The sequence below is a fragment of the Pseudorca crassidens genome, chromosome 18, assembly GCF_039906515.1.
Source record: "Pseudorca crassidens isolate mPseCra1 chromosome 18, mPseCra1.hap1, whole genome shotgun sequence".
NCBI classification, from domain to species: Eukaryota; Metazoa; Chordata; class Mammalia; order Artiodactyla; family Delphinidae; genus Pseudorca; species Pseudorca crassidens.
In genome coordinates, this window is record NC_090313.1 from 55782589 (window position 1) to 55795289 (window position 12701).

A 12701-nucleotide genomic window follows, 5' to 3' on the forward strand; every position below is an offset into this window, starting at 1 on the left:
GTAAAGTAGCAGGATACAAAATCAATGCACAGAAATCTCTGGCATTCCTATATACTAATGATGAAAGTGAAATTAAGAAAACACTCCCATTTACCATTGCAACAAAAAGAATAAACTACCTAGGAATAAACCTCCCTAACGAGACAAAAGACCTGTATGCAGAAAATTATAAGTCACTGATGACAGAAGTTAAGGATGATACAAATAGATGGAAAGATATACCATTTTCTTGGATTGGAAGAATCAACATTGTGAAAATGACTATACTACCCAATGCAATCTACAGATTCAATGCAATCCCTATCAAAGTACCAACGGCATTTTTCACAGAACTAGAGCAAAAAATTGCACAATTTGTACGGAAACACAAAACACCCCGAATAGCCAAAGCAATCCTGATAAAGAAAAACGGAGCTGGAGGAATCAGGCTCCGGGACTTCAGACTATACTACAAAGGTACAGTAATCAAGACAGTATGGCACTGGCACAAAAACAGAAATATAGGTCAATGGAACAGGATAGAAAGCCCAGAGATAAACCCACACACATATGATCACATTATCTTTGACAAAGGAGGTAAGAATATACAATGGAGAAAAGACAGCCTCTTCAATAAGTGCTCCTGGGAAAGTTGGACAGCTACATGTAAAAGAATGAAATTAGAACACTACCTAATACCATACACAAAAATAAACTCAAAATGGATTAAAGACCTAAATGTAAGGCCAGACACTATCAAACTCTTAGAGGAAAATATAGGCAGAACACTTTATGACATAAATCACAGCAAGATCCTATTTGACCCACCTCCTAGGGAAATGGAAATAAAGACAAAAATAAACAAATGAGACCTAATGAAACTTCAAAGCTTTTGCACAGCAAAGGAAACCATAAACAAGACGAAAAGACAACCTTCAGAATGGGAGAAAATATTTGCAAATGAAGCAACTGACAAAGGATTAATCTCCAAATTTACAAGTAGGTCATGCAGCTCAATATCAAAAAAACAAACAACCCAATCCAAAAATGGGCAGAAGACCTAAATAGACATTTCTCCAAAGAAGATATACAGATTGCCAACAAACACATTTTTAAAAAAATGTTCAACATCATTAATCATTCAAGAAATGCAAATCAAAACTACAATGCGATACCATCTCACACCGGTCAGAATGGCCATCATCAAAAAATCTACAAATAATAAATGCTGGACAGGGTGTGGAGACAAGGGAACTCTCATACACTGTTGGTGGGAATGTAAATTGATACAGTCACTATGGAGAACAGTATGGAGGTTCCTTAAAAAACTAAAAATAGAACTACCATACGACCCAGCAATCCAACTATTGGGCATATACCCTGAGAAAACCAAAATTCAAAAAGAGTCATGTACCACAATGTTCATTGCAGCTCTATTTACAATAGCCAGGACTGGAAGCAACCTAAGTGTCCATCGACAGATGAATGGATAAAGAATATGTGGCACATATATACAATGGAATATTAGCCATAAAAAGAAACGAAATTGAGTTATTTGTAGTGAGGTGGATGGACCTAGAGTCTGTCACACAGAGTGAAGTAAGTCAGAAAGAGAAAAACAAATACCATATACTAACACATATATATGGAATCTAAAAAAAAAAAAAAGTGGTCATGAAGAACCTAGGGGCAAGATGGGAATAAAGATGCAGACATCCTGGAGAATGGGCTTGAGGACACAGGGAGGGGGAAGGGTAAGCTGCGACAAAATGAGAGGGTGGTAGTCTATATATGTACATATATACACTACCAAATGTAAAATAGATAGCTAGTGGGAAGCAGTTACACAGCACAGGGAGATCAGCTCGGTGCTTTGTGACCAGCTAGAAGGGTGGGATAGGGAGGGTGAGCGGGAGGGAGACACAAAAAGAAGAGATATAGGGATATATGTATATCTATAACTGATTCACTCTGTTACAAAGCAGAAACTAGCACACCACTGTAAGTCAATATACTCCAATAAAAATGTTTAAAAAAAAATAACACAAAAAACTGAACAGCAGTTTTTAAGCCAAAAATTCCTGAACAGTCTTTCCTGCAAACAAAATCATTCTTCAGGAAAACAAAAAATTCACACCCACAATAATCATTATACTCATTTAACACTGTGTATTAGTTCTAGCAGGCTTATAACTTTGAAAAATTAATTAGCTAATAACTTAAACAGTGGAAATTTTATATAGTTGTTATTCATTTTATGTCACAAGGGAATTTTGAAAAATACTGTACAGAAACTAAGTTTTTGATGAATGGAAAATTTCCTCATAACCTCAATGTCAAAGGTAGTTAATCTTCATTTCTGATTAAATTCTTATAACTCTGCCCCAAATTTCTATGCTAAGGGATCATCACCCCACGATTTTCCAAAAGTAAATAATTTAATGTAATGCAAAATACTCGAATGGAGTAAAACTCTTTTTATAGGGATTTCTAGTTAACTCTTCCACAGTAAAGTAATTTTTGGAATACAGAATACCTGATATCTTCTTAACCTTGTAAGTTTTCTTCCTTTTGGCCTCTTAGGTTTTCAACTACCTAAAATGAATTACGCATCTAGCTCCAAGACTTGATGCACCTATTATAGGCTATGAGAGGTGCTTAGGGAGCCATTTCCTCAGATGAAGAAATGTTCCAGTCAGAACTCAACTGGCATAAACAATACATAAATGAAAAATATTTTTAACATTAAATTAACAACATAAAAGAGCCAAGTTAATATTTAATAAATTTAATGTTTAACAAATTTAGGCTAGAGAGTTTCTTTTGATTTTGTCTGCTTAATAATAGACTTCATGAATATAAAACATATTATATTTTTGTTTTAAAATTTTCTATGAAATGTTTTTTGTTGTTCCTTCCTGCCATTGTGCTATCCTAAAGAGAAGGTTAATAAAAAGGCTTTTGACTCTGCAGCCTTGCTAAAGTCAACATATGATACATAAACAAGACAGCTGTTTTACTATTTGCAAAGGGTCATGGGGTGGTAACAAAATAGAATTTTACTGTGTTCAGTTGATAACAGTGGAAAAATGTATTATTTGATTCAGTGAAATATTTGTATGAATATGGAAAGTATTTTTTAGTTTTTAAATAGTTTTAACCATGAACTACTTCAAGCATACAGAAAATTACAGTATATTAAGTATTGTATTCATCTCTCTCTATCCCTGAAGCTAACTCTTACTCTGAAATTGGTGTATACCTTTCTTGTCCATATTTTTATTTTGCTGCATATGTGTAAGTAAAAAATATATTGCACTTTTATTGTATTTAAACTTTTATATAAATGGCATCATATACGAAATCTCCTCTTTCAAACTTTTGACTTGATGTTGTCATGATCCATATCTGTTGATACATGTAGATCTATTTCATTTTAACTGCTGTATAGTACCTCATTATATGAATATGTCAGTTTATATATTCATTCCCTACTGATGGACTGATAGGTTGTTTCCCATTTTTCATTCTTAGAAACAATGATGCAATGAACATTCTTCTACATGCTTCCTTATACATACATGTAAATCTATCTCTAAGGTGATTATCAAGAAGTAGAATTGTCAATTCATAGAGTATTAATATATTAAGGCATAAAGATACTGTAAGATCACCCCCAAACTGACAAGACTTCCATCCCAACAGCAGTCATGAAATTCCATTTCATTCTGCTCATGGAAAATGCTATTTTTACAGGTAAAAATTGTAAAAGTATAAAATGATAGCGGATTATTGTTTTAAATGTCATTTTCCCTGATCAATAGTAAGTTGAGCATCTTTTCAAATGTTTGTTGGTTATCTGAATTAACTTTTCCTGCACATCTATTAATCCTCTTGCCATTTAGAGGTGATGCTTTTATCTCATTAATTTGTATACTTTATAGTTCCTGAATAGCAATCCTTTTGAGATTAGAAATCTTGTGAAACATCTCTTAGTTTGTGGCTTATAACTTGTAGAGTGGCTTACGGTGTTTTTGTCATATGTCTGGATTTTACATTTCTGTATGGGAATAAAGTGGATATTTTTTATTTTTAACCATTTATCGACAAGTCCATCCATTCCCACACTAATTCATAATGCTACCTCTAACATATACTAAGTTCCCAGAAATATGTGGGGCTGTTTCAGGGCTCTGTAGTCTATTCTAATGGTCTATTTGTCTTTTCTAGCACCGATACCACACTTAAAATGCAAATCAAAACTACAATGAGATATCATCTCACACCAGTCAGAATGGCCATCATCAAAAAATCTAGAAACAATAAATGCTGGAGAGGGTGTGGAGAAAAGGGAACACTCTTGCACTGCTGGTGGGAATGTGAATTGGTTCAGCCACTATGGAGAACAGTATGGAGGTTCCTTAAAAAACTACAAATAGAACTACCATATGACCCAGCAATCCCACTACTGGGCATATACCCTGAGAAAACCAAAATTCAAAAAGAGTCATGTACCAAAATGTTCATTGCAGCTCTATTTACAATAGCCCGGAGATGGAAACAACCTAAGTGCCCATCATCGGATGAATGGATAAAGAAGATGTGGCACATATATACAATGGAACATTACTCAGCCATAAAAAGAAACTAAATCGAGTTATTTGTAATGAGGTGGATAGACCTAGAGTCTGTCATACAGAGTGAAGTAAGTCAGAAAGAAAAAGACAAATACTGTATGCTAACACATATATATGGAATTTAAGAAAAAAAAAATGTCATGAAGAACCTAGGGGTAAGACAGGAATAAAGACGCAGACCTACTGGAGAACGGACTTGAGGATGTGGGGAGGGGGAAGGGTGAGCTGTGACAGGGCGAGAGAGAGTCATGGACATATACACACTAACAAACGTAGTAAGGTAGATAGCTAGTGGGAAGCAGCCGCATGGCACAGGGATATCGGCTCGGTGCTTTGTGACAGCCTGGAGGGGTGGGATAGGGAGGGTGGGAGGGAGGGAGACGCAAGAGGGAAGACATATGGGAACATATGTATATGTATAACTGATTCACTTTGTTATAAAGCAGAAACTAACACACCATTGTAAAGCAATTATACCCCAATAAAAATGTTAAAAATAAATAAATAAGTAAGTAAATATAACTGTATAATGGATCTTGATATCTGATGGAGAAAGCACACCACTTAAATCTTCCTTAAAATTTCTTTGGATATTATTGGCCCTTTATATTAATTTCGAGATCAGCTTGTCTAATTCAGTATAACCTTGGTTGTATTTGACCAAATTATATCTACATATCAACTTGGGGGGGAAACAAACAGCCTGACAATACTTAATATTCCCTTTCATGAACATAGTACAGTTTCCCATTTCCCACAGCTATCTTTTATAGCTTTTAATAAAGATTTATGTTTTTCTCCATAAAAGCATTATATGTCACTCATCAGATTTATTCTTAGATGCTCAAAGCTTTCCATTATTATTTTGAATGGTATTATTTTTAAAAATTAGACTTCCTTATTGATTTTTGCTGGAATATAGGAATATCACTGACTTGGGTGCATAAGTAATCTCATTATATTTTATTTGTTCTAATATGTAGTTTATATGTAGCTTCTTTTGAATTTTTTAGGTAGCCAATCATATAATCTTTAGCCAATCTAAAAGTATAGAAAGGTGACATTCCTGTTTTGTTTCTAACTCTAAAGGGAATGAGCCAAGTATTTTACCATAAGAATGTTCGCTATAAAGTTTTAGTAGATACCCTTTATCAGATTAAAGAATTTTCCGTCCATTCATGGTTAACTAAGAATATTTTTGGCTTATTTTTGCTTTGGCTTGTTTATAAGTTTGGCTGTTGAGTTTTATCCAATCCTTTTTACTGATTTATTTAAATGATATTCTTCTCAGTAATATGTTAATATGGTGAATTTTAAAAAAGAATAGTAAATCTTCACATTCTTGAGATAACTCCAAATTGCTCATAGTTTATTTATATATATAAATAAATTATATATATCATATAAATATATATGATATATATTTAGCTACAATTGGATTTCATTTAGGATTTTTGTTCACATTCCATGCATTTGATTTATAATTTTCCTTTCACACATTATTCTTGTCTGGTTTAGGCATCAAGATTACGCTAGACTCAGAGTGAACTGTTTTGTTTTCACTGTTTGCTCTCTAGAACGGTCTCTAGAATGCTTTGTGTATGATTATTTCATTCATTCCAAAGTATTATTTTCCCTTAGGCTCTGAAACTGTTTGTATTACTTGGCATTGACTATTTACTTCTATTAATACACATCTATAACCAAGTTCTGACTAAGGAAACACTGGGTAGATAATGAATCTTTCTGTATATATTGGGTTGCCCAAAAAGAACGAACTTTTTGGGCAACCCAATAATTTCTTCAGTTCATGAGCCTAAAAAGTAGGCAATTGAAGCATGTTTTTTTCTAATTTTCATTTGGATCTTCCAAATGAAAATTTTCATTTTCCAAATGAAAATCTACTTTTAAGTAGATTAATATTAATCTACTTAAAAGAAAAGGAGAATCAACTTTATTATTTCTCATAATTATTAGTTATTCAAAGAAGTACCCCAAAGACACTGGAAACAAACCTCATTTTAGCCTCATTTCACCACAGAACAAATTCAAGTTGCAACATAAGGAGCTTACTTTAACTACAAGAAAAATTGTCCACTAAGCTGAAAACTTATAGAGGGCCGTTAGAGATCCTCCTAAGCTGAATATAGATTCTCTTTTAATTCCTTTAATATATCAAGGAATGAATGGACAACAGGTATAACCACCATAAAAATAATTACCAGATCATATGAAAAGAGTCTAAAAGAAATCTCCAGGTCTATCGGACATTGCTATTAATCTTTTCTTATTATTCTTTTAAAATAGTTTCATGCAAGTATGGTTCTGTAAGGAAATTATATAAGCTGATGCTTTATTAATAATTTCCAAACAAGTATGAAAAATATTAGTGTAGACTGAAAAGATGTTAGTTTTGTCAAATTTGGGTGACAGGACAGTACTACCAAGCATGGAAAGTTCCAGTGCAAATTTGGGAGGTGCTAAGTACATAAGAGCACTCGCTCAGAAGACACATGAGCCAGTGTTCAACTATCAAACCTACTTTTACTTATTTACTACTGTCTGATTTGAGTGACTTAGTTTTCTCATCTATAAAAATCTCTTTAATTTATTACTATGCCTAAGTAAGGTAATATATGTTGTAAAAACTGAACACAAGGCTGAAATAGCTACATATTCAGACTGATACTTTTTCCAGACCTGTGAGTACAGACTATGAAACTTACGTCACTGTTTTAGCAAAGACCCAGAAAGTTGAATTCAGTGAGAAAGGAGAATATGGTTACCTGGAAAGACAGGCTTTAGTGACAGCACTGTGAAGATTTTCGTTAGGGTACTGTGACAGCCGACGAGAAATCCTCAACAGCTGTCTGGTAGAAAGGGATGCTGCCAATGACTGCGCCTACCAAAAGGCAAAGACAGGCTGTTAAGAGTCTTGTTGCAACTTGCTGAAAGTCCCCTTGGATGGGTATCATAGCAGAATTCATTATTCCTAAGGACAAGGCCAAACTTAAAATAAATATGTACTGTTAATGAATTACAAATAAAATAAACAGAAACCAATTTACACTTAAAACATCCTTAAAGACATTTTTAAAAAATTCCATAAAAACTATTTATTAATTAAATTCAATTAAAGTACTGTGCATATATGTTTTTTTGGGGGGGGAGGAGGCTGGATGGAGGAAAGATGTTACATTGTACAGATTGAACCTGACTTACAAATAGCCCTTATGTACAATTAACCATTTGTTCATTTTTTTTTCCTGCTTACACAAAGCCAAACTGTTAAGATGGCCAGAAATGCTTACAGTTTTAAGTAAATCTATGACTTCTGAAATAGAGAAGGAGTTGTGGACAATTTAGCCTTCTGATTATAGAGGTGTCAACCAGTTGTCACTTGGGGGGCAGCTTACAGTTTGGAATCCTTCTCTGACACTGTCAGAATAATTTCCCTTTGTGTTCTTACTCTTCCCCAAATCCCATTAATAGAGGGGCTAGTATAGAACTCAGGACATGGTAAGTATCCATGAATATTTGTTGACTTGAATTTGAAATTACCTTAGCAGGCAGCATAATGTAATAGTAAAGTTTATAAGCTTTGGAGTCAGACAAATCGGTCTTCCGTTTATTAGCTGTGTTGATTCTGGCAAGTTTCTTAGTCTCTTGAAGCCCCAGTTTCCTCATGGTGCACATGGGCTCAGTAGTTGCAGCATGCGGGCCCTAGAGCACGCAAGCTTCAGTAATTGTGGCGCATGGGCTCAGTAGTTGCGGCACGCAGGCTCTAGGGTATGCGGGCTTCAGTAGCGGTGGCGCGAGGGCTCAGTAGTTGTGGCTTGCGGGCTTAGCTGCTCCACAGCATGTGGGATCTTCCCAGACCAGGGATTGAACCTGTGTCTCCTGCATTGGCAGGTGGATTCTTAACCACTGCGCAACCAGGGAAGTCCAGCAATTATTATTTAAAGTCAGCCTCTTCAAAATGAAAAAAATCTAACAGAGGAAGGGAACGGGACCTACACATTAGTAGGAATCTAATGCATCAGATTATTACTCGCCTAATGTCTAACTAAGATCAGCAGCATTAGAAGATAGTGGTTTTCACTGAAAATCAAGAGAAGAGGAGAACTTTTGAAGTAAACTGGTCCACTGGTGGTGGTGGTGGGGAGGCACAGAAGAGACCAGGGTGAGATGTCACAGAGTCTGACAAGGGCAATAAAGTGGCCCTGAGCACCAGAGGAAATGGAGAAGGAGACTCTATTAAATTAACCGAGGATTCAGAATGGATGGTAGGAGGATGCCAAAACTACACTACGTTGTTTGTTCCTTTTATCACTTCGCTTAAGCCCATCTCTGTACATCCCAAGGAAGTAGAAAGTGAATTGGTTTCTCCTTTATCGTGTATTTCACAGCTCCATGAGATGTTGGACTGCTGTTATTAGCATTATATTTCAGCTACAACATGAGTTAAACACTCCTTTGGGGACTAGATTAGGAGCATGACCACCATTTATGACATATCCTTTTTTCTATTAAAAAACACGTTCTAAGTTACAAAGAACTCAAAAGCAAAACATTTGACTCAGACTTCTTCAACAAATTTGCATTCTAGACATGGAGACAATATTTACATATAAGAAAGCATAAATTGCAATTCAAAATAGCATATAATTTAATGTAAAAATAAGTGGAGCACTTGACAAAACTGCTATAGGGGCTTAAAATGTTCAAATGGGTAGCAGAAATGCTATGAACAAAGGCACGAAAGCAACAGGAACAGAAATACAAGCAGAATGTGAGGAAACCAGCCCAGCTTTACTAGAGGGTCCTGCTGGAAAGCTTGCTCCCTAATATCAAAGACCCGTAAATCACTTTTTGAGGAGTTTGGCCCTTCTTCTAAAGGCAATAGGACTTAGTAACATGATTTTAGAAAGACTAAACTGGCAGGAATATACAAAGTAGTTTAAGGACAGAGAAAACTGAGACAGGAATCAGAAAGCTACTTCAGTTACCTACTTATAAAGAGAGAAAGTCCTACAGTAAGGTTACTGGCAATAAGAAGCGGGAGAAGGGATCAGACCAATGTTTCAAAGGACTTGGCAACTTATGGATACGAGAAAGAAGGACGGATGTGAGAAAGTAGGAAGAATTAAGGATAAGGTTGTTTCAGCCACTATGATCGAAAGTATTAGAAGTTAAATATGATAGTAATTCTCATCTTAATATTTGAGACCATGAAAAATTCCTATTTTAATCATGGAAAATGTATGACAAATGACTCCAACCAGAAGATTCTTATGACAAGAGTCCTATTAAACCATACAGTAACTTTCCAGGTTACAAAATTCTAACCTAATTCCAAACATGACACTGAATTCAGGCTTCACATTTCATTCCAGTGATCAGTAAGGACTTCTCATGAGTTTAAAAAATACCACATCAGGGCTTCCCTGGCGGCGCAGTGGTTGAGAGTCCGCCTGCCAATGCAGGGGACACGGGTTCGTGCCCCGGTCCGGGAGGATCCCACATGCCGCGGAGCGGCTGGGCCCATGAGCCATGGCCGCTGAGCCTGCGCGTCCGGAGCCTGTGCTCCACAACGGGAGAGGCCACAACAGTGAGAGGCCCGCATACCGCAAAAAAAAAAAAAGAAAAAAAAAAATACCACATCAGTTGATAATACCAAAATGCTTTGCAATAACATCCAGGATTAAATCAGAAAGAAGTTTAGCCACTTATGTGTTGAGTAAAGGGTTTGCTATTTCTGTTCTCACATTATTACCAACTGAAAATTGAGAATGTACTTTTAATTTAAAAATCCTAATGTACTTAACACTTATAATATCAAATTTCTAACTGCAGTTTTACCTTGCAAAAAAAGGGTGAGGATGTGAGCACATTCCCTTAGTTACCATGGTTATTCAGTTTAAGAGCACACCTCAAGGGTTTTTTTTTGGATTAACATGATTAATAATAGGAATTCAGCTTAAAAATATGAAAAGTCTTTTCAAAAATTATTAAAACTAAATTTTCTATTTTTCCTCATTTCTTTTATGAAAATGTAATGTTCTCTGGGAGAGAAAACTCCAGGGAAATCTACTAAATAAATTAATAACTAATTAATTAATTTATTCATGCACTCAGCAAACATTTGTTAATTTTCTAGTATGTGCCAGGCACCAGGATGGGACTTAGCTGGTGCAAGGACGCTCTGACCCTCCTTTGTCCCCCTGAAAGCAGGAAATGAATCTCCCATGAAACAGACACCCTCCCTGTACCAGGAGGGTAGAAAGCATCCTTATCACCAGAAATAGGAAATTTAGGACTGAGAAGGCTATATAAACCTTGTTTCTTCTTCACTTAATTACTACCCCAAGCCCAAACTTCTTTGTGTTATCAGTTCTTCAGAATTTTATTGTTTCTTTGACTAAAAGGTATAAAAGCTACCTGCTTTGGTCACTTTTTGAGTTTCAGATTTTTATGGGGCTTCTGCATGTACAAAATTAAATTTGTTGTTTTTCTCCTATTAAACTGTGTCATGTCAATTTAATTACTAGGCTAGCCAAAGGACCTAGAACAAAAGAAGGTAAAAGTTTCCTGCCCCTATAACATCCCAAAATGTAAATACAATCCGAAATAGAGAATCAGTGAGGAAGAAGTTAGAAACTGAAGATAAAATTGCAGGCATTAACACAGAGGTGATACTTGAAGCCATAAGAATACATGAGATTGCTCGGCACAGGAGACAGAGAAGTAGACCCAAACCTCCTGGAATACCCAAGTACTCCCCTAAAGTTAAAAGTTGTTTTCTATGACACCAGCCATGAGGAGCTGGAAGAAATGTTAAAGTCATTGAAACAGTAAGATATATACATAGGAGAAAGCATAGCATAAGGAATAAATATATCAGCTTAAAAAATAGATTTTACAGCACTGAACTCTAAGAATATAAAGCAGCATGTCAACAACAGAAAATCCTATGGAAAATAACCCAGACTTACTGTTGGATCCTGTGTCTCTCTGAGTTTGTGTGTAAATGATAACAATTTGTCCAAAGCTTCCTGAGGCATATTTGGGACCTATTTTATAAGAGAATTAAGGAAAGAAAGAATAAATTGGGATATATGATCAATCAACCAGAAATTATGGCTACTTATCAAACAATATTAGAATTATAATTTTTGAAATCTCTGATTATAGGTATCATGTTTAACCTGTGGATAAATTTGCTTATTCATTTTCTCAGGAAACACATCTGCCTCTGCTTTCTCTTTAAGAATCAGGTAAAAAAGATGTGGTACATATATACAATTGAATACTCCTCAGCCACAAAAAAGAATGAAATAATGCCGTTTGCAGCAACATGGATGCAACTAGAGATTACCATACTAAATGAAGTAAGTCAGAAAGAGAAAGATAAACACTGTATGAGATCACTTATATGTAGAATCTAAAATATGACAAATGAACCTATCTATGAAACAGAAACAGAATCACAGACATAGAGAATAGACTTGCCAAAGGGGAGAAGGGTGGGAAAGGGATGGATTGGGAGTTTGGGATTAGCAGATGCAAACTGGCATATATAGAATGGATGAACAACAAGGTCCTTCTGTATAGCACAGGGAACTATATTCAATATCCTGTGATAAACCATAATGAAAAAGAATGTGAAAAAGAATGTATATATATGTATAACTGAGTACCTTGCTGTACAGCAGTAATTAACACAATATTATAAATCAACTATACTTCAATTAAAAAAAGAAAAAGAATCAGGTAATCAAAACCAGGCCACTCTTCATTTCCAATTCCATCACCAGGACAAAACTGAAAGGAGCCTCTAACCAATTAAAAACTGGCACAGAGTGTACCCATAAGAAACTTTTCATATATTATATCCTTTTTTGTTAGCTTCAACTCTAATTTAGGCACTTTTCTTACTGAAACCAAACTCCTTCATTTAGTAGTAATCTTATATCTATGTCTACTAAGAGATGTAAGGTATCCTTGTATAAAGGGCGGTTGCTCAAGCTGTCCATTTTTTCAAGGACTTTAAAACCACATACCTGGTGGGTGGGGAAAGGATGG

At 35.3% G+C, this 12701-nt stretch overlaps 1 protein-coding gene across 7 annotated transcripts in view; it reads right to left on the reverse strand.

Moving 5' to 3' along the window:
• The window catches only part of VWA8 (von Willebrand factor A domain containing 8), a 369572-nt gene that overhangs the window by 219296 nt on the left and 137575 nt on the right, over window positions 1–12701 (reverse strand). For all 7 annotated transcript variants that reach the window (XM_067713438.1, XM_067713439.1, XM_067713440.1 and 4 more), the window contains exons 16-17: window positions 11612–11689; window positions 7403–7518 (exon numbers count right to left, since the gene is read on the reverse strand). In XM_067713438.1, coding sequence (XP_067569539.1) covers window positions 7403–7518; window positions 11612–11689 — 194 coding nt within the window. The remainder of the gene's footprint in view (window positions 1–7402; window positions 7519–11611; window positions 11690–12701) is intronic.